Genomic DNA, 20,667 nt, shown 5'->3' on the forward strand with positions numbered 1-20,667 from the left:
GCCCTGATATGCAAAAGTTGAGCGCTCCCTGCGTACATCGCGCGAAAACGGCTCGGAAACGGCAGGAATCCCGACAAAAAAAACGGGATTTAGAACAAAGAAATGGTGGATATTGTGCAGGATGCAGTGGCATAGGGGAGGCGCTGGAGGAGGGGGCGAAATAAGGCTCACCATGATGTGAAAAATATAAAATGAAAGAGGTTTAAATAGTATCTGGGGAGGTGTAGCATTCGTGCTCGCTTCGGCAGCACATATACTAAAATTGGAACGATACAGAGAAGATTAGCATGGCCCCTGCGCAAGGATGACACGCAAATTCGTGAAGCGTTCCATATTTTCCTTCTTTTGCCCCCATTTTAGGGGGCAATCACAACCCCAGAGCCCAGGGACACCCCGTTTGTCCCCCTGCTCCGTGGCACAGGCAGAGGGATGGGGGTACCCGTGGTCCCCAAGTCGAGCCAGGGGCTCCAGGCAGCCCCAGCACAGGAGAGGGGTAACAGGGGGGAAATGGGCACCCCAAAACCTTGGTGCCACAGGGCTGGGGTCCAGGTGCTGAGGGGCACGATCCCTGCCCAGCACTGGGGCACCCTGGAGGGGTGAGGGTGGAGACAAAGGAGCCCCAGGGGGTGTCTGTGGGGCAGGCACCCCTGCCCAGGGGTGAGGAAGACTCTGGCCTCCTGGGAAGCCATAGGGAGGGGTTACCATGGGGGGGCCACCCTGCTGTGCCCCCCCCCCGTGTCCCCAGTGGGGCTGCACTGGGGTGAGGGCGATGCTGCCCCGGGGCGGTACCATGGGTCTTTATTGAACTTCTCTTTGCATCAGGCTCTGCTCTGGCAGAGAACACCCGGGGGGCTGGGGCCAGCCCAGCACCCAGCCCGGCCCATGCAGACCCCACATCTGACTCAGCCCCCCCCCCGGAGGGTACAACCCCACTGATGGGGGGAGCTGGGGCCAGCCCTGTGCTGGAGTCCAGGGGGTCCGTGGGGCACCATGGCCCCACTCACACAACGCTCTCCTGATAGCTGTCATCCTCCAGGAACGGTGTCAGCCTCCTCCCGGGGCTGGGCACTGCGGGGGCCGCATCCTGCCCAGGGTCCTCATCACTCTGCTCCCTGGCGAAGTGCACAAAGACCTGCGGGAGGGCAGGTGAGGGACAGCACCAGCAGGACCCCAGCCCCTTCTGTCCTCATGCCCTGCATCCCCCATCACCTGGTCCAGGGTGGTCTGGGACACGGAGTAGTCCTGGATGTGGCAGGGCCCGCGGTGCGCTGCCAGGACGCTGAAGATGCTGGCGAGGGAGCCAGTGCGGGATGGGAGGTGGAACTGCAGCAGCCTCCCGTGCCGCTCCTTCAGCACGATGCCCGGGAAGCGGTGCTGCATCAGGTTCTCCACCGGAGCCGGACCAGGGCCCCCCACCCGCACCACCACTGTGTAGCCATCCCCAAACCTGCTCGGGCACAAGGGCATCGCTGCAGGGACCATCCACATCCCTGTTACCGCAGGATGCTGCTGGAGCGTCCCCCCCACCGAGCCCCAGTACCTGCTCTTGAGGTGCTGGACGCTGCCCAGGCAGCGGAAGCGGCCGTTGACCATGATGGCCATCCTGGTGCACAGCGCCTCGCACTCCTCCATGCTGTGGGGGGAAACGTGGGGCGCCGTGGGGCAGAGGGGGCTCTGCTCCAGGGGTGCCATGGGGCAGAGGTGTCTCCCCTCTGGGGGTACATGGATCCCGGGGCAGGGGCTCACCTGTGGGATGTGAGCACCACGGACCTGCCCTCCCGGATGACGCTGAGGATGCGATCCCACAGGAAGCGCCGCGCTCGCGGGTCCATCCCTGTCGTGGGCTCATCCTGCGACAGCGGCCGTGTGGGGGCCAGGAACTGCTGTGGGACCCCCCCATCGCTGCCCCCCACTCACCAGGAAGACGATGGGGGGGGAGCCGAGCAGGGCGATGGCTGTGGAGAGCTTGCGCTTGTTGCCCCCGCTGTACTTGCCCGCCGGCCGGTCCGCGTGCATCACCAACCCCATCTTGGTGATGCCCCATTGAGCCACCTGAGGCGAGATGTGAGGGGATGAGGATGGGGGTCCTCTGTGCTGGGGGGTGCTGGGGCACGGGCCATACCCTGGGGATCTCCTCCTCGGGGACCCCACGCAGGCGGCTGTAGAATTCCAGATGCTCCCGTCCCGTCAGCAAGTCTGTGATGGCATCGAACTGGGGGCAGTACCCCATGTGCTGGCGGACGGACTGCGGGTCGGTGAGCACGCTGCGGGGACAGGGACACGGCTCAGCACATGGGGACAGGGCTGAGCACGCTGCCGGGATGGGGATGAGCACACTGCAGGGATGAGGATGAGGATGGAACCGAGCACAAGCGCACTGCAGGGATGAGAGTGAGGAGAAGAGCAGTGTGGGGATGCGGAGGACGGCACGTGCTGTGGGGACAAGGAGAGGGCCAGCCCCAGGGTCCTACCTGTGTCCTTTCAGCCAGGCCTCCCCCAGCGTGACCTCTGTGTCCCCCGTCAGCATCTTGAAGGTGGAAGTTTTCCCAGCCCCGTTCACCCCTAGGAGGCCGAAGCACTGTGGGTACAGACCGGGGTCACCGGCAGCCCCATCCCTGCCCATGGGGCCGTTTGTCCATCCCTCTGTCCAGTGCTCACCTCGCCGGGAGGCACGGCCACGCAGAGCCGGTCCACGGCCGGAGCCTTCCTGTGCCGGTAAACCTGCGGGGCAGAGCTGCGGTGGGTCCGGCTCCCCCCCAGCACCCACCAGAGGGATCGGGGCTATGGGAGAGCTGCAGCCCCGCAGCGAGGGTCCGGCCGCAGGGCACACACCTTGGTCAGGTCCCTCAGCAGCAGGAGGTGGCCGTGCGGGGAGGTGCTGCCCACCCTCGCTCGCTCCCTGGCCACGTCCTGGTCCTCGTCCCCCAGCGAGGGCAGCTCCAGAGCCCGTGGCCTGGCGGTGACAGCGGCAGGGGCACTTCCAGGGCTGCCCGCCCCACGGCCGCCCCACGGCCGCCCCACGGCTGCCCCACGGCCGGTCCTCACCTGAACCGCAGGAAGAAGCGGTATTGCAGCAGGAGGGTGAAGAGGAAGAAGACGATGCCCTCAACAGCCATGGCGAACATGTTCTTTCCTGCTAGGTCCCAGGAGAGGGGGGACACGAAGCGCCTGTCCCCTGCAAAAGGGGTTGTAAGAGGGGGGCACACAAGGGAGGGCCCCTGCACTGGCCAAGTTTGGGGAGGGGGAGCAGCCCTGACACCCCCAGACTCACCGAACCTCTCGAAGGCATCAGCCATCGCCTGGTTCTTCACCATGTCGATGAGGCCGCGGCCCAGGCAGAAGTGGGGGAAGATGAGGAAAACCTTCTTCAGGATGCGGTTGATGTCGTTGAGGTTCTGCTGGGGCAGCAAGAAAAGGAGTGGAGGGGCTGGTGCCAGCCCCGTAGGGATGGGAAGGGGGTTTGGGAAACCCCAGAGCTCACCTGGTCCACGAAGAGCTCCAGCACGAAGGTGGCCACGCTGCCGTTGATGCCGATGAAGAGGTTGATGCACGTCAGGGCCACGTATGCGGTGCTGGGGATGCTGAAGAGGAAGGAGGCCGGGTACATCAGCGGGGTGATGGACCAGCTGCAGGGGCAGAGAGGCAGGAGCTGGCTGAGGCACAGATCCCAGCCTTCATCACCATGACCCCCAGAGCCAGGGCTGCCTCCAGCCCTACTCAGAGCCCCCCAGGGGGTTTAGCCCCAGCCCTTCACCCATAGAGCAGCAGCAGCAACACCAGGGAGGGTAGGTTGGCAGTGGACACGTAGGACTTCTGCTGGAAGCAGAGGAAGATGAGGATGACCAGCAGCGCAGGGACCAGGTAGTTGCACTGTGGGCATGGAGAAGGCAGGGAGGGGGGTCACAGTGGGACCTGGTCCCCTGGGGCTGTGCGCCCATTCCTATCCCCATCCCGCACCATGTCCCAGGCGAAGTTGCCCAGCCAGTAGGTGATGGGCTTCATCCCGCTGACGAACTGGAGGTGCTTGGCTTTGCTGACCCGCTCCTCAATGAGGAAGAGCACGAAGCTGGCTGGGACAAAGGACATGGCGAAGATCACACAGATGGAGACCAGCACATCCACGGAGGTGGCCATCCTGCCGCAGAGGGGAGGGCTCAGCCAGGGACAGGGGGGTGGTCCTACAGGACCCCTGTCCCCAGCACTCACAAGGCGGCCTCTGAGAGCTGCTCCTTGGTGAGGTTGAGCGGGTGGTTGGTGGCCGTGATGCCGAAGAGAGCGGGGTCAGTCCCGGCAGGCAGCCGGGCGCGCAGCAGCCCATTGCTGGCCACATTGAGGAAGGAGACCATGGCGTGCCAGCCCTTGTTGTTGAACCAGACCTGCAGCCCAGGGCAGCCCAGTGGCTCAGAGCCCCCCTCCAGCCCCATTCCCGCTCCCCTCGGTCCATCCCAGGCTGCTCCAACCCCGGGTGGGGACCCAAGGGCCACGTCCCTGCTGCCCCCCAGCTCTCACCGCTACGGGACCCCCGGGACCGAGCGTACCTTGATGTTCCTGCGAGAGTCCAAGCCCTCAATGAAGCGGCTGAGGTTGGCCAGGAGCCGGTCCGCGGGGCTGCCCTGGGTGTGAGGACAGCGGGTGAGGAGTGGGCTTAGCCCCGAGCCGTGCCAGCACCGGGGCAGGCAGAACCGGATCCGTACCGGGGTGATGTTGAACAGTGCCCGGAGCTCCAGCGCCGCCGCATCCACCTCCGCCGCCGTCGGCAGCGCCTGAGAGCCGCCGGCACCCAGAGAGAAGCCGCCGTATCTGCGGGGAGGGACGGGCGCTTCCAAACCGGGCCTTCCCCTGCCCAAAGCGCGCCCCGCGCCCGCCCGGGCACCACGGGGAGGGGCACACAGCGAAGGGCTCTGCCTAACCGCGCAGGGAAGCTCCAGCCCCTGCCCGCTGTGTGAGCCCCCAGCCCCTGCCCGCGCTCACCTCTGCTCGTTCACCCACTTCTTGTTCCTCAGCCTGAAAGAGGTTCAAGGAGGGGGGAAATAACCCCCGAGGGGACGCTGCGGCAGCGCCCGGCCACGAGTGCCCCCTTTACCCTACCGTGCTGCGGCTGGGTTTGGCCCGCAGCATCCCTCCCTGTCTCCCCGGGGTGTCCCCGTCCCCAGCACTCACTCTTGGCGGATGATCTGGGGATAGGTCTTCACCAGGTAGTCCGAGATGTTCCTGCCCGTCAGGTTCTGCAGGATGTCACCGGTGCCCCTTCGGACCTGGGGGGACGGACGGACGGGCTGCACGGCCACACGGCCACCCGCAGCATCGCCTGCACCCGCACCCCGCAGCACCCCGGGGCCGGCCCTGATGCGGGCTGGGGGTTACCTGGGGTGGCGGGAGCCCCCCCGCTCCCTCGGGGCAGTCGGGCAGCATCCTGCTGGCCCCAGGGCCGCTGCACTGGCAGGGGGGGGACGGATCAGCTTGTGTCCAGTTCCCACGTCGCAATGCTTCCAGCACGGCCGGGGCGGCCGGGGGGATCGAGAAGCCGTCGGGATGGGAAGCCGGTGGACATGGCCCCGTCCTGGGCACCCGGCAGCGCGGGGGGGGAGACAGACCCCCGTTACCAGCCTGGCGTGAGCCAGAGGCACCGGGACCTGCCGTCACCCCCACCGCGGGTACTGGGGGTCCCGCAGCACCGCGGGGCTGCTCCTGGGGGAGCGGTGGGAACCGGGGCCACCCTGTCCCAGCCCCTCAGCCCCACGCTGTGCGCAGGCACTCACATCTCCCCAGCATCCTTCATGCACTCAGTGCCGAAGCCCGGCTCGGCCAGGAGCGCGCCGAGGAGCCGAGATGTGTCCGGGTCCCCCGGAGCGTCGTTGCTGCAGGGAGATGCAGGAGTGAGCTGGGGGGGGCAGCGGGAGGATGTGGGGGTTCAGAGGGATGGGGACACACCTGAAGAAGGTGAACTGCTGCCCGTACATCCAGGGCTGCAGGCGCAGCGGCGGGTACTTCCCGAAGGGCGGCACGATGAGGCTGAAGAGCAGCGCGATGCAGACGAACACAGCGGGGAGCACGATCTGGGAGGGTGCCGGGGGTCAGGGCTGGGTCCTGCCCCATCGCCCTCCACACCACAGCCCCGTCCCAGCCCCGTCCCCTGGGCTGTACCTGTGCGAAGAACCCCCGGGTGCTGCGTCGTGCATGGAGCATCCTCTTGATGAAGAGGGCGCGGAGCTGCTGGCGGGTGAGCGCCCAGCCCCTCACCCTGCCGCAGGCCTGCCCGGCCCCCCCCCGCAGCAGGTCTGTCTCCTGGGGCTCCTCTGCTGCAAGGGCAGAGACGGGGCTGGGGCTGGGTCCAAGTCTGGATCTGGCAAAGCTGGCAGCAAGGGGCAGGGGCTCACGCCAGGCAGCGCACAGGGGGGCATTGTGTCGGCAGGGACATCCCCCCAGCCCAGCAGGGATGGGTGCTGCATGCAGGGACACAACAGGACCTCCCGAGCCCCCAGTTCCTACCTCGCCGGCGTCCTTGGGCTCAGTGTAAAGGAGAGGAAAGAGAGGTTACAGCCACACCAACACCTGCCCACCTGGGTTAGCACTGCCCCAGGGCAGACCTGGCACCCCAAACTGTCACAGCCCCCCCAGACTCCTGTGGCTGCCCCCACACCAGCTCTGTCTCCAGAAGAAGGGGCCTGGATACGTTCCCTGGGATTTCATGTCCCATCCTAACCCCTGCGCAGAGCTGGGCTCCCCCATACCCACCACTGTCCCTGCTTCTCGCCCAAAGGAACGCACTCCCAAAGGACTGTGTGCTTGGATGGATGTGTGCGGATGGACACGTGCCATGGCCCCAGCCCAGCGGTGTTTGGGACACCCCATGGCAGGGGCTGGGCAGCTCAGGGGTCCCAGCTCCTTGCTCCTTACCCAGCTCCCCGTCGGCTGCTTCCGTATCCCCCCCCTTGCCGGGGGCTGCTTCTTGCTCAGTGCCTGGCAAAACAAGGGTCAGAATGGCGGGGGGGGGGGCACTGAGGCCACCCTGTGACACCTTTCTGCACCCATGGGTGCTGCCAGTGGGGTGAGGGCCATATAGGGTGCTGAGGACACCTGCACCCCTGCTCTGGGCTGATGAGCATCTCCCCCTGGTCCCCCCCTGCACCCCAAAGCTCCCACCAGCACCGCGGGGTTTTACCTGCTGTGCCAGTGTCCACCGCTGTGTCTTGGGCCACCTTCAGAAAGATCTGAGGGTGGGAGGGGGCTGGCATTAAATACGGCCACCAGCACCCACAGCCCTGGACAGGCAAATCCCTCCCTGGTCACAGGCACCCCTCAGGGGCACCCCAGGAGCAGGTACCTCTTCCAGGGTGGTGTCAGAGATGCCATAGCTGGAGATGCCCAATTCCCCCAGGCGGGCATCCAGTTCTCGGAACAGGTCCCCAAAGGCACCATCCTTGGCCCCGCTGTAGGGCAGGACAAAGAGCACCTCGTGCCCGATGTCCTCCACCAGCCGGGAGCCGGGCACCAGGCTCTGGATCAGCGCTGACAACTGGACCACATCTGGGGGGATGGGGAAGTGGGGCTGGAAACCTGGGGCAGGAGCTGGTGGCCGAAGCTGGCCTGTGCCCTGCATCCCAGCCTAAGGGTCCCCAAGGGGGCTGAAGGGGATGGGAGTGGAGGGATCCCCTTCTGCCCCACCACTGCAGGGGGGTCATGAAAGCACAGGGCAAGGTGCCCAGTGAGTGCACCCACAGTTGCTACCAGCTGATGGGAGGCACATTGGGGAGCGCCTGGGGGTGATGCTGTGCAGAGGCACAATGATGGATGGATCCTCACCCACGGCAATGGCCTCGCTGCCCTGGTCGCTGCCCAGCCCCGTGTCACTGCTGTGCTCCGAGTCGCTGCCTTCCTGCAGGAATGGGTGGCTGGAATCTGGCACATTGCAGAGGATCCAGCCCCAAGCCCAGGGCTCTGCATCCCCTCTGTACCCAGGATGGAGGCACTGGCCACCCTTGGGGCTGATGCTCGGACTCACCCTTTTGGTGGTGCCGGGGACGATGCCGGTGCTGCCGCCTGTCCCACACCGCTCCCGCTTCACCAGGGTGAGGTGGTAGCCAGTGCCCAGCCTGGCCTTGAGGAAGAGCGGGGACCCGCAGCAGCACAGCCGGCCCTGTGAGATGATGGCCGTGCGGTCCCCCAGCAGCTCCGCCTCGTCCATGTAGTGCGTGGACAGGATGATGGTGCGGCCTGGGGCAGCGAGCGGGCTTGGCCCCGGACCTCTCTTTGTGGGCATGTCCCTGCTCACCCCAAGGGCTGGGGTCGCAGACACCCGGGGGAGGACGCCCCCAGCCCTGACCTTTGCGGTACTTGAGCAGCAGCTCCCAGATGCTGCGGCGGGAGTAGGGATCGACGCCGGCCGTGGGCTCATCCAGGATGACCACCCGGGAGCCTCCCACAAAGGCAATGGCCACGGAGAGCTTCCGCTGCATCCCCCCTGTGGGGCAGAGGGACAGTGTTGGGGGGCCCGGGGCCACAGATCCCAGCTTGGGTGCTGGTCCTGCCCCCAACATGCACCTGAGAGGTTCCTGGTCTGCTCCCGGCGCTTGTGGGGCAGCCCCGTGTCCTGGATCAGCCGCTCCATCTCCGCCTTCACCTGCTCCTCCGACAGCCCCTTCAGCCGCCCGTAGAACCAGACGTGCTCCTCCACTGTGAGGCTGGGGTGGGCAGGATGGGGTGGGCAGGGTGAAGGGAGCAGCCCTGCCTGCACCCCCCCTGCACCGCTCCCCTGCCCCTGCCTACATGTCGAAGAGCACGTTGTGCTGGGGACACATCCCCATGGTTTTACGGATGCTGTCGATATCGGAGCGGATGTCCCAGCCCAGGATGTAGGCAGTGCCAGAGGTGGGGGGCAGGAGGCCGGTCAAGATGGACCTGGGTGGGGGACCAGCAAAAAGGGGGTCATGGATCGGTGGGGCTCAGGGAAGGGGTGCGCTGTTCCATGTGGGGTGCTCAGACCCAGGTTGGGGCAGAGCCTGGGTCAGCGCCTGGGCCAGCCCCCAGCCCCTCCAGCTCACATGGTGGTGGTCTTGCCGGCCCCATTGTGGCCCAGGAAGGAGGTGATCTGCCCCTCGTAGAAGTCCAAGCTCAGCCCATTGACGGCCACACGGCTGCTGTTGCGGTAGATCTTCACCAGGTTGCGGATGGAGACACCGGGCTGGAGCTGGGCAGGCGGCTCCTCCACCAGCACTGGGAGCCACCGGAGGGGTCAGGTCCTGAGCTGGATCCTTCCCCAAGGGGGCCAGGACCCCCCGCCATGGGGCAGGACCCATCGCTGGAGGCAAAGCCCGGGTGGGAGGGCTCCAGCTCAGCTCCGTGGCTGCCACCCTTAGGGCAGGGGCTCACCTTGGGGCACAGTGAGGGGGCTGGTGGGGTACGGGGGCTGCCCGGCCGAGGACGCCTCCCCAAGCCAGTAGCTCTTCAGGAAGGGGAAATTCCAGGGCTTGGGGATCCCGTACTGACCTGCAGCAGATGGGGCTGAGCAGGGCCAGGCACCGGGGGTGCGAGAGGCCAGGGGGGCTGCACTCACCTGGGAAGACACCCTCGAGGTACCATGTGGCCAGGCCATAGAGGATGGCATCCAGCAGCAGCAGCCCCATGGCCGTGGCGAAGTTGTAGGGGTCTCCTGGCACGGGGCTGGTGCCCAGGTTGTGCCACTGGATGCCCATCCCCTGCTCCTCATAGAGGGAGAAGTACTCGCAGCCGAAGCCGAAGGCCACCGGTGACAGCAGGCTCTGGTGGCAGCAAGAACGGCCCAGGGTGGGGGGTTCAGCCCCAAAACCCCCTGAGGGGCATCAGGGAGGGGGCATCAGCGGCCGCTCACCACGAGGATGCGCAGTGGGAAGGTGATGTGGTCGCGCCAGGCGACACAGAGCACGTAGGGCAGGTAGAGGGAGAAGTAGATGATGCCGCCGCAAGCTGAGGCCAGGTTGGCGCGGGGGAAGAAGGTGCTGATGAGGAAGCACTGGCTGATGGTGGCCATGGAGAAGGTGCCAAGGAAGAGGAAGATGACGGCTGGGTCGCTGTAGGGCAGGATGTTTCCCAGCTGCGGATAGAGGCAGGTTGGAGCCTGCAGATCCCCCTTGTGCCAGGTCCCAGCCCCAGTGCTCCCTGTGTCACTAGTGTTGTCACTGGTGCCCTGCAACCTGCCTTGAGGATGAGGACAAGGAGGGCAGAGCTGAGGAGGAAGGGGATGAAGCTGCTGAGGAACCAGCTGAGCCAAAGCATCCCGCTGCTCAGACCCATGGTCTTCATGGTCTCCTTGAGACGCGTCTCCTTCTCATGCACCACCCCCTTGATGATCATAGCCACCGAGTAGATCCAGGCCAGTGTCATGAAGAGGGGCAGCGAGCGGTTCAGGACCCGCAGGAACCTGGGGGAGATGGCACCAGCCCTTCCATCTCCAGCCAGACACCTCGGGCCACCACCAGGCCGGGAACACACAAGGCATGGACCAGCCCCGGGTCACCACCGGGCAGTGATGCTGCGTCAGGAGGATGCATGAGGGATGCGCTCGGCCCCATCCCTCCCTCGGAGGTCACTCACACATCATCCACGTAGCAGGGGTAGGGCATCTGCTGCACATAGACCCCCGTCCGCGGGGCAGCCCCGGTCTGCACCCGCACCACCGCCTGCTCCACCAGGTCCTGCACGTAGATGAACCCCCCCCACACGTAGCGCAGGTCGCTGAAGGGGTCTGCTGCGGGGCCTGGGTCCCAGAACCTGGGGGCAGAGCACGGTGCTGGGAGGGGGGACCCTCACAACTGCTCAGGAGGTCCTGGGTGGGGGTGGTTTGTCCCCAACCTGTCCTTGATCTTGTTGGTCCTCGTGACATCGTCGATGTCCATGCGGATCTTGTAGCGGATGTGGGGGGGCAGCGCGGTGGCCGTGGCATTGGTGGGGGGCTGGAAGACCACCGCTGCCCAGAACTGCTGCTCCTCCAGCAGCTCCAGCGCCCGGGCCACCAACTGCTCCTCGGTGGCCACCGCCTCGATCTTGTCCAGGCAGACACACTGCAGGCAGGGCAGGCAGGGCTCAGAGGGGGTACTCCAGGAGCCAGCATCCCCCCCAGGCAGCTGGGGTGACACAAACCTCCATGAACTGCGACAGCGTGCTCAGCACTGTGTCAGCATCGGCGTACACTTGATGCCAAGTGAGCCCAGGCCCCGGCCCCACCAGGAACCTGGCCAGCGCTGGCAGCTTCCAGGAGGTGCCATTGAGGAACCCATCCAGGAGCTCGGCTGTCCCCGGGGCCAGCAGCAGGTCCTGCAAAGCACCAGGGTACCGCAGGCGATGCATCACATTCCATACCGCACCTCCATCCTGCACCACACCGTACCCTCCTGTATCCCCATCCTGCACCACACCCACCCCACTCCTGCAGCCCACTGCACCTCCATCCTGCCCCACACCGCACCCCCGTGTAGCCCCATCCTGCACCACGCTGCACCCCACTCCTGCAGCCCACCGCATCCCCATCCTGCACCACACCACAGCCACATCCCTGATGGGGAGAGGGTCCAAGAGTCACGCACCCGGAGGACCTGCATCTCCAGGCTGCCATTGAGGAAGGTGTAGATGCGGGGTCCCACCTCCTGCCAGGCAGCTCCTGCCTCCCCCAGCACCGCCAGCTCCCGGAATGTCCGATTCACCTGTGTGAGGCAAGGGGTGAGGCAGGGCCGGGATCAGACCCCCCCAGACCCCCGCAGGCCCCTGCTCACCTCGGCCATGACGCTGTCGGGGCCGGGGCCGGGTGGTGTGTACAGGATCTTCCCGGTGAAGAGGGGCTTGATCCCGCGCCAGAAGATCTGGGAAATGGGGCTGGACTCCAGGCTGCGGAGCAGCTCCCGGCAGAAGGGGCCTGGGTGGGAGCAGGACCTAGCCCTCACCACCAGCCCCTCAGCACTACCTCTGGGCAGCCCGCGGGGGGACGTGCCCTGCAAGCCCCTGGCCGGATCCCCACTGCCCAGCCCACTCACTGCTGCTGCTGCCCGCGGCTCCGGCTCTCTGCTCCGAGCTGTTGCGGTCCAGGAAGGCTTTGACGTCGTTATCCTCGTACCAGTTAAGGGAGGGGACCCGGAGCCCCCCGCCCTCGGGGTGCCCGCAGGCGATGCGTGACACGGTCCCAAAGACACCCGATCCGGTGACGCTGACGTTGGTGGCCATCAGTGCCTGCAGCTCACGCCGCAGCTCGGCGAGGCTGGTCATGGAGGAGACCTCGGGAGAGCGGGATGGGGCTGTGGGGGACTGGGATACCTGGTAACATCATGGGGCACCGCCGGGGTGCACAAGGGGTGCACACGTGGGGCGCAGGGAGCTACCTCCTCCATCAGAGATGCTGCATCCCGCACGAAGGTCCCCAAGGCTTCCACGGTGCCAGCGATGCCGCCTGCCTCCGAGCTCAGCTCTTGCTATGAGGGGAGCACGGGAAAGGGGATCTCAGCCCTTCTGGGGGGGGTCTTTGCCCCGACGCCTTCCAGCACCCAGCGCCGGGCCGGGGTCTCACCGCTAGGAGCCGGGGGAGGTCGAGCTGGGAGAGGAAGGATCCCTCCATGGAGCGGAGCTGGGGGCCGGGCAGGGCGCAGAGCCCCCGCTGCAGGCGCTGGGTGGAGGCGGCGTCGCCCCCCCTCAGGAAGCCCCCCAGCTCCGAGGCGTTGCAGACCACGTCCTGCAGCGGGCGGCCGGAGCCTGCCAGGGAGAGCTGTGGAGAGGGGAACGGTCACAGCGCGGCCCCCGACACCGCGAGCACCAGGAGCGGGCGCTGCACCGACACTCACGATGCTGGGGCTGAGCCGAGCCCCCATCAGCTCATCCACCAGCGCCGGGGACAGCGACGTGTTGGTCCGGAGAAACCGCGAGAAGGTCTCGTCCTCTCTCAGGTACTCCAGCACCGGCAGGGCTGGGGGGGGCAGGGGTCAGCCGCGGGGGTCTCGCTCCCCCGGCACCCCCCTCCCCTCTGCTCACCCCTCCGCTGACTCCCGCTCCCTCGGAGCCGGCGCAGGGCGGGCAGGAGGCGGGCGAAGCTGCGCAGGAGCCGCTGCCCGTCGGTGCGGTGCAGAACCCGCCGGGCTTCAGCCAAGAGGCGGGAGAGGCTGCGGGGCACGGGGCGGGCGGTGAGACCCCGGCCCAGTCCGGCTCTGCCCTGCCCCCGGCCCCTCCCCGGGGCCCCGCCGCTCACATGGAGCCGTCGAAGTTGCCCACTACGCCGGGGGCCTCTCCCGCCGTGGGGTGCCGGAAGCAGGGGTTGTTCATGTTGCAGATGATGCCCTGGAGCCAGGGCAAGGTCCCGGCCGACGGCAGCGCCTTGTTGGGGAAGTGGCCTGCGGGAGACGGAGAGATGGGTCCAGGGGTGGCTGCACCATGCTCTGAGCAGGGGGGTGCCAGCGAGCCCCCAGCTTGTGCCCACCTCCCGCGGTTGTGTCCCCTGGTTCCACCCCAGCCAGGGTTCTCATGTAGGGGCATGCCGGCGGGCACGGGGCTCCATGGGACACTCACACTCATGCTGCTTGAAGGGCGGGTGGGATTGCCGCACTGAGATCAGGATGAAGAAGAGGAAAAGGGGCCACAGGATCTCGATGGCCAGTTGGAGCTGGGGGAAACCCATGGTTAGGGGGGTCCTCATAGGCACCCAGGGCTCTATCTGCCCCTGTGCCAGGACCCAGTGGCTCTGGGCACCCTCCCATCCCAGTCCCCTGCTCACCCGCTGCCGCCGGCGGTAGGTGAAGTTCTTCCAGAGCAGCAGCCCCAGCTGGGTGCCCACAGCCATGGTGTGTCCTGCACCCAGCTCAGCTCCGGCTGCAGGCAAGAGCAGGGGGATCAGCACTGAGCTGGGGGCAATGATCAGGGCTTATTGCATACGACTGGGCTGTGGGGGCTGGCAGGAGCCAGCCTGGCATTCCTGCAGCAAAGCTCCTTCCTGGAGCAAAGAACCCAAATCTCATTCATCCTTAACCCAAAACCAGCAGAATCTGGCACAAGCTCTGTGAGTCCCTCCAGGTCAGCGCTGCGCTGGGAGCAACGAGCGGGATCCACTCACCACAACAAGCACAGGGAGCAAGGGAGCAGCCCCAGCTACAGGAGCAGCTCCTCAGTTTCCCCATGTGAGGGATGTGGCCAGACCAGCAGCAAGGTTCAGCCCTTCTGGTGAGACCCTCAGTGCTCCAGGACGGGAAAGTGCCCCAGCACAATGGGCTCGAGGTGCAAGCTCAGACACCCACATCCCATGGATGCCCCCTGAGCTGTGCTCGGGTGCCAGCAGCTCCAGCCCCATCCCAGCGAGCCCCAGTGCCCAGGGGGCTCATCCACAGGGCTGCAGCTCCCAGGACCCGTCAGCAAGGCGCCAGCCGCCCCTTCCAGCCTCACAGGCAGCTCCGTGCCCAGCTCTGGCAGGCAGAGGTGGCAGGACCGAACTCGCAGCTTCCTGCCCAGCCAACACCCACTCCCGGGAATGCCGAGATCCAGAGCTGCTCCCCGGCCACCACCACCTTGGGACACCCCAGGGCCACCCATCCCATCACCCTGGTGTTGGTGGCTGGAGCTGTGGCCTTGCCATCCACCTTCTTATGTCCTGTGGCCAGCTTGGGCAGGAGGCCAGAGCCCGACTGCTAGCAGCCTGCTCTGCCCACACCAGGGCTGAGCCGGGTCCCCAGGCACAGCAGGGATAAGTGGGCACTGGCCAGGATTAGGATCCCAGCTGGGAAATCCGGCTTATGGGCCTGTGGGGCCAGACACGAGCAGCCCCATAGAGGGGTGCTTGGGGGGGGTGAGATTCCTCCGGGGGCTGTGGGGCTTGGGGGGACCGTGATGCCCATCCGGCTGCAGAGGCAATGAGGGGGAACCCAGGCCTGGAGAGACACCGGGATGCGGGAGCGGCTGCCGCCAGGACCGGAGGCAGCCTCATCAGGACACCGGGATCCGCCGGCAGCCGCCCCACGGGGAACACCCCAGAGCACGGCGGCCCCGGCATCCCCGGTCCCCGCCGCTCCGCGCTGGCCCGGTGCAGAGTCATGGGGAGGTGAATGGACCGGGGGGGTGCGAGGGACAACCCAAGGGGAGGGTGACGGGGACGGGCGGACGTGGGGGCAGCCCCGGGGACACGCTGCGAAGCCGGAGCCCGGCCGAGGACCATCACCCCCCCCCCCCAAGACCCCCCGTTACCTGCTCCCGCCGCCACCGCGCGGCCCCTTTAAGAGGCCCCGCCCCTCCCCGCTCTACAAAGTAGCCGCGAGTGTGACGTCATGGAAACGCATCTTAAAGGGGCCCCGCCTGGCGCTGGGGGGAAATCGGGGTCACACGGGGGCGAGCGAGGGATCGGAGCCCGTCCCCATCCCCATCCCCGCCACACCTTGTCCATAGCACACCCTGCCCTGCCCTGCTCTGTTACCCCTCTCTTGAGACTCCCGAGGCCCTCGTCCTGGCCCCCACCGCGGACGTAGGCAGAGAAAGCTCCCACCCCTCTACACCCACTCAGGGTCCCGGAGCCACCCCATCAGAGCCCCTGGGGGGCACCGGGCTGCTGTTAGGGTGCTGGGTGGCAGCGATGGCCCTGGACTCACTGAAACACAGCATTTCACCCCAAAACGTGGATTCCTGCCTGGACAGGGCAATACGGAGCCCCCAGAGCACACACGCAAGGAGCCTGCACCAGAACCCGGCTCCTGCTGAAGTGAAAATAGTTGGAGTTTCTTACAAACAAGGGTTCAATACATGAGGATCTTCATTAACCCCCCCGCAGGGGACGCAGCCGCTGCACCATGCACCAACATTCGCAGCCCCTCGGGCATCACCCCATGGCGCAGGATGCGGCTGTCGGAGTCAGCCTTGGCTCCAGCCTGGCAGAAGACCTCATCACTGCGGCTTTCCGAGCTGCAGCCGGTGCTGGGAGTGCCGGGAATGCCGCTGCCAGCCCAGCCCTGCGGCCACGCCAGCTTCCTCTGAGTGCTGCCACAAAAGCGTTTCCAGCTTCGCCTCTGGAGAGCACACGATGCTCCCGCTGCATCCCACCATCCTGACCCCTCTCCTCCATGGGGCTCAGCACCGGGATGAGAAGCAGCACTGGGAGCGGCTGCCTCCTGCTTTGCCAAGGGATCTGAGAGCTGCATCCTGCCTCATCGTAGGGTGAGAGGAGAAACCATCCACTCCTTAGTGCTGGAGCATCCGCTGCCTTCCCAGAGCCAACACCGAGGCTGTGCCAGGGCCTCGGGGTCTTGCGGGCTGCAGGAAGCGGGTGTTCTCGTCTCTAGAAACAGGGTCTTTATTTCCTTGCTCAGAAAAATAGATTAATTTTAAAATTCAAACAGAGGGAATGACGGAAGTAGAGGCTGGAATGTCGCAGGGTCTGTACATGAGATGGCGCGAGACGTGGCTGAGCCGCATCCCACTCAGTAGCTCTCCTCCTCCTCGCGGTAGTAGTGGTACCCGGGGGGGTCCCCGCTCGGGTCACCGGCGGCATTGGCCACCTCGCCCTGGCTGCCCTGCGGGCAGTACTTGGGGTCGTAGATCTGGCGGCCGAGGCCGAAGACCTGACCGCTCTGGTTGGCGCCCTGGTTGGAGCCCATCTGCAGCGACATGGAGGAGTTGTCGCACTTCTCCGTCCCCATCTTGGAGTCGTAGATGTGTCTCCTGGTGCCGGGAGCCGTCATGCCCACCTGGAAGGACAGGATGGAGCAGGGATCGGCCACGGTTCTCCCCATCCCTCCCCACTGCGGCCGCGGTGGCTCACCTGGCTGGCACACTTGTTGGTGCCCATCTGGAGGCTGATGGTGGAGTGGTCCATGGGCGGCAGGATCTGATTCTTGGGGTCATAGAGATGCCTCCTGGTGCCATAGGCCGTCATGCCGGACTGGCTGGCGCACTTGTTGGTGCCCATCTGACAAGGAGGGGGCCAGTGAGGACCAAGACCTGCCCCATGTGTGCCTTTCCCCCTCCCTGTCCCCTACAGCCCAGGGGACACAACCAGCGCCCCCCAATCCTCTCCAGGCTCCCAGCCATGGGATGCTGACATGGAGCCGAGATCCCAGATCCCTCAAACCTCAGGTTTCCCCAGCCATGCTTGGAGCCGTGATGGTGCTGAGGGTTGGATACAACCGGGACCCTCTCACCCTTGGGAGCATCTCACCTGCAGCCCGATCACGCACTGCCCAGCCTTCATCTTGGCCTCGTCAAAGTTCCTCTGCTGCTTCTCTGAGTACTTCACGCCGATGTCCACCCCGCTCTGTATCCCCTTTGTCTTGGCCTGCCGGGGAGGGGCAGTGAGGAAGGACGGGGAGTCCCCAACCTCCCACCCTCCCCAAGTGCCCCCTCCCAGGCCGCTTGTCCCCATGTGCTCACCATGCCCGCCAGTGCCAGCAGCGACACCTGAACCTGCGTCAGATTCCCGCTCTCAAAGAGGTCGTTGGCTTCAAAGAGGTCCACGGGGTTCATGCCGTAGCTGGCCATGGCCTTGATGAAGTTGGAGAGGTTCTCGAGCTGTGGGCAGGGGGAGAGGGCTGAGACCCCTGCGGGTGACAGCAGAGGGGCCGGGGGCTCATGGGCTGCCTGCACCTACCTGGTGCCAGTTCTGAGCCGAGCGGTTGATCTTCCGCACTGCGTTGGGCTGCAGCTTGTTCATGAGCCTGGAGGGAGGCAGAGTGGGAGCGGGGCTGCAGTGGGGCACAGGCCCCTTTCAGGGAGATCCAACCCAGGTCTCCCCAGGTCCCTGCTGGTCCCAGGGCTCCCACACCATGGGCGCTTTGGGGGTCACTCCGGCTGCCCTTAGCTGCTGAGTCCCACTGGCATGGCTGGATCCAGCACACCCATCCCACCCCAAGGGCTGCTGGGGGTCCCCCATCCCCATCTGGATGAGGACTCACTCGCAGAGGATCACCCCATCCTTCAGCCCCTTCTGGAAGTCAGGCCCGATCTGCTGCCCCGTGACGGTCTCGATCCACGTCCGCAGCTCAGCCTCCTTCTGTGGGTCGTACTTCTGGGCGAGCTGGGAGGGGACAGCGAGGGGGATGCTCAGGGTCAGCCCCTGCCTGTGCCCCTTGCATGGGAATGGGGATGGGGCACGAGCACGGTGCTTGCCATCAGACACATCAGACACACAGGGACGGTGCCCCCCACACAAGGCAGCTTCCAAACCATTCCAGGAAGATGAGGAGGAACTGCCCCCAGGGCTGGAGGGAAATGTCCCCCTCAAGGGCCCGTTCCCCCCTGTTCCCTGTCCCCCATGGGAGCCCAGCACTGAGCCCCGGGGTCCCCGGGCATGTGATGCTCTCCCCTCTGGCGGGGCCGAACGCGCCGCTGCAGATTCCTTGGTCACCGCGGCTATGCCAGGAATGTGGACGCCTCCTCCCAAATGGAGACCAGCTGCCCGGGCCGGCAGCATCACCGGCAGCGTCGCCTGGGTCCTGGTCCACCAGGGAGGGAAAAGGCTTCCAGATTGGAATGGGTGGAAGCCCCAAGAGCCATCCTGCCCGATCCTTGCCCCTTCTGTGCTCAGCTGGCACCCGGAGATGGCTGCAAGCCAGTCACCAGCCTCTCACCCATCCCACTCCATCCTGGGATCCCTGGAGTGGGAATGGTCCAGCTGGGATGCATCTGGTGGGATGCAGTGATGGTCCAGCTGAGGTCAAGTTCACACAACACCTTGTGCATCCCGGCTGGGGGATCCCACCATCCTCCCAGTGCAGAGGTTCCTCTTCCCACCCCATGGCCAGCACGGGACCAGGTTAGAGGGGACCAGCCCCAGAGCAGACCCCACCACAGCCCAGTCCATGAGGGCTGGCATGGACTGGGAGAGTGCCGCTGGTTTGACTGGTTCCCAGTGGGTGATGTCAGCCTCCAGCAGACACTGGGGCAGTAAAACTGGCTCAGGTCTTGCTGAATCAAGCTGAAGCACCCAGGAGCACGCAGCAGCAAGGCTCCGGTGCGTGTCCACCAGCTCAGCACGGGTGCAGCCCAGCCCAGATGCAAGCAGGGACCCGTCTTCTCCCGGTGATGAAATGCAAACCCCTGCAAGGCCGGGCAAGGAGAACCCAGCCACATCCCCATGGCCATGCAGAGCCACCACCAGCTGCCCTGGGGTGACCAGGGCTCAACCTCAGCTCGCCTGGGGCTGGGCACAGATCAACACCACAACTTCTGCCTGTGTCATTGCCCAGGGCAGCAGCAGTGCCTTGGAGCCCAGCCACAGGGGAGGGGTGGCTGCATCCTCCGGCCCCACAGGACCCCTGTGCCAGGGGCACGGTGCAGGCAGGGGTGGATGGTGGCACCTAGCACCATGGGCTGCCCATCACCAGCACCCAGCTCTGAGGGGAGGCTCCATCGGCCCGGCGGAGGGTGCCGGCGGTCAGTGGGTTCATTGCACCCTGCAGCACCCAGAGGCACCGGTTCCCCTTTCCCCTTCGGGCCCCGAGATGGGAATCCTGGGGGAGAGCAGCTCGGTGCAAGGCTCCGGGTGCCCGCCGGGGGTCCCAGGCTCCAAGGAGCCGGTGTGGGTCGGGTGCTGCTCCTGCCGGGATCCCCCCAGGGCCACCAGTTCCATCCCCAGCGAGGGCCGCGGGTCAGAGCATCCCACGGGAGAAGGCCGCGGAGCTGCGGGCAGCAGGAAGCGGACAAGCTCCAAAAGGCGCCGGGAGCCCCAGCCCCGGGTTTGCAGGGAGCAACAGCGGCCACTGCACAGACCTGGCTGAGGAAGCCGGTACCCGGGAGCCCTCCCGGCGCCGGTCCCCCGGAGACACCCCTCAGGGACCACGCGGGCAGGGCCAGGGCACCCCGAGCGGGAAGCCCATTCCCGGCACCCCCCGCCCCTCAGAGCCCCCGGCACACCGGGACCCCCGGCTCCGTATCCTCCCGGGATGCCCAGCTCCGCATCCTCCCGGACCCCGGTTTTCTGACCCCGGTGTCACCGGGACCCCTCGGCTCTCCAGGACCCCAGGATCCAAGCACCCTCCCCACCATCAGCACCGGGACTCCCGGCTCTCCAGGACCCCGGTGGCCCCTGTTCCCCCCGGCCCCGACTCCCCCCCATCTCCCGGTGGTCCCGGGCTTCCCCCGCCGCGGCTCACCCTGTTCTTGACTTCGGCGGAGAGGCCGTAGGACGGGCCCTTGTTGAACTGGGAGCTGCTCATGGCGGGGAGCGCAGCGGAGCCGGTACCGGAGCGGGCAGCGGCAGCGGCAGCGGGACAGGACAGGACGGGACGAGACGGGACGGGGCGGGCAGGACGGGGCGGGCGGGGCTCGGACCCGCTTCTTCCCCGCTCTGATTGGACGGGGCCGAAATGCCCAAATAAGGCCAGAAGCGCCCGGATCGCGGAGGAGGGGTCCCGCACCACGGCATCGGGACCGGGGGAAACGGGGCTGGGGCTGGAGCCGTCGCGGACACACGAGGGCGCAGCCTGGCACACGCACACCTCCATAGCGGGCACACGCACACCTCCATAGCGAGCACACGCACACCTCCATAGCGGGCACACGCACACCTCCATAGCGATCACACGCACACCTCCATAGCGAGCACACGCACACCTCCATAGCGAGCACACGCACACCTCCATAGCGGGCACACGCACACCTCCATAGCGAGCACACGCACACCTCCATAGCGGGCACACGCACACCTCCATAGCGGGCACACGCACACCTCCATAGCGAGCACACGCA

General features: G+C 66.3%; 2 protein-coding genes across 2 annotated transcripts; both read right to left on the reverse strand.

Moving 5' to 3' along the window:
- Positions 1 to 1,000: 1,000 nt before the first annotated feature.
- Positions 1,001 to 13,789, reverse strand: ABCA7 (ATP binding cassette subfamily A member 7; the record flags this gene model as incomplete). Its single annotated transcript, XM_080633867.1, has 50 exons — positions 1,001 to 1,132; positions 1,210 to 1,447; positions 1,541 to 1,633; positions 1,747 to 1,850; positions 1,918 to 2,052; positions 2,123 to 2,264; positions 2,472 to 2,578; positions 2,659 to 2,721; positions 2,833 to 2,953; positions 3,046 to 3,175; positions 3,272 to 3,395; positions 3,482 to 3,626; positions 3,755 to 3,870; positions 3,958 to 4,135; positions 4,207 to 4,376; positions 4,539 to 4,613; positions 4,695 to 4,800; positions 4,972 to 5,004; positions 5,161 to 5,255; positions 5,365 to 5,560; positions 5,760 to 5,858; positions 5,932 to 6,056; positions 6,145 to 6,299; positions 6,490 to 6,507; positions 6,898 to 6,960; positions 7,163 to 7,211; positions 7,325 to 7,527; positions 7,804 to 7,876; positions 8,003 to 8,214; positions 8,324 to 8,461; positions 8,542 to 8,681; positions 8,767 to 8,898; positions 9,042 to 9,213; positions 9,370 to 9,486; positions 9,554 to 9,758; positions 9,848 to 10,069; positions 10,174 to 10,396; positions 10,570 to 10,746; positions 10,828 to 11,036; positions 11,116 to 11,289; positions 11,559 to 11,675; positions 11,745 to 11,884; positions 12,003 to 12,240; positions 12,345 to 12,434; positions 12,530 to 12,724; positions 12,801 to 12,922; positions 12,988 to 13,115; positions 13,202 to 13,343; positions 13,519 to 13,612; positions 13,724 to 13,789. 50 exons carry the CDS (start codon positions 13,787 to 13,789, stop codon positions 1,001 to 1,003), a joined length of 6,741 nt encoding a protein of 2,246 aa, XP_080489993.1.
- A 2,474-nt stretch (positions 13,790 to 16,263) lies between these two features.
- Positions 16,264 to 20,179, reverse strand: CNN2 (calponin 2). The gene is made up of 7 exons (XM_080634184.1): positions 20,073 to 20,179; positions 17,874 to 17,995; positions 17,570 to 17,636; positions 17,353 to 17,490; positions 17,141 to 17,257; positions 16,745 to 16,891; positions 16,264 to 16,670 (listed from the first exon to the last, which is right to left on the reverse strand). The coding sequence occupies exons 1-7, from the start codon at positions 20,133 to 20,135 to the stop codon at positions 16,404 to 16,406; spliced, it is 921 nt and encodes a 306-aa protein (XP_080490310.1). The 5' UTR covers positions 20,136 to 20,179; the 3' UTR covers positions 16,264 to 16,403.
- Positions 20,180 to 20,667: the final 488 nt, after the last annotated feature.

The sequence above is a fragment of the Psittacula echo genome (assembly GCF_963264785.1).
Source record: "Psittacula echo genome assembly, chromosome: 24".
In the NCBI taxonomy this organism is placed as follows: domain Eukaryota; kingdom Metazoa; phylum Chordata; class Aves; order Psittaciformes; family Psittacidae; genus Psittacula; species Psittacula echo.

What these genes read in the sequence shown, in the direction of transcription:
- CNN2 (XM_080634184.1), bottom strand. Translation starts at nt 20,135, where the DNA reads ATGAGCAGCTCCCAGTTCAACAAGGGCCCGTCCTACGGCCTCTCCGCC. An exon ending in GATGGGGTGATCCTCTGCGA is followed by an intron (nt 17,637 to 17,873) that starts GTGAGTCCTCAT and finishes GCCTCCCTCCAG; the next exon opens with GCTCATGAACAAGCTGCAGC. An exon ending in TGCTGGCACTGGCGGGCATG is followed by an intron (nt 17,258 to 17,352) that starts GTGAGCACATGG and finishes CCTCCCCGGCAG; the next exon opens with GCCAAGACAAAGGGGATACA.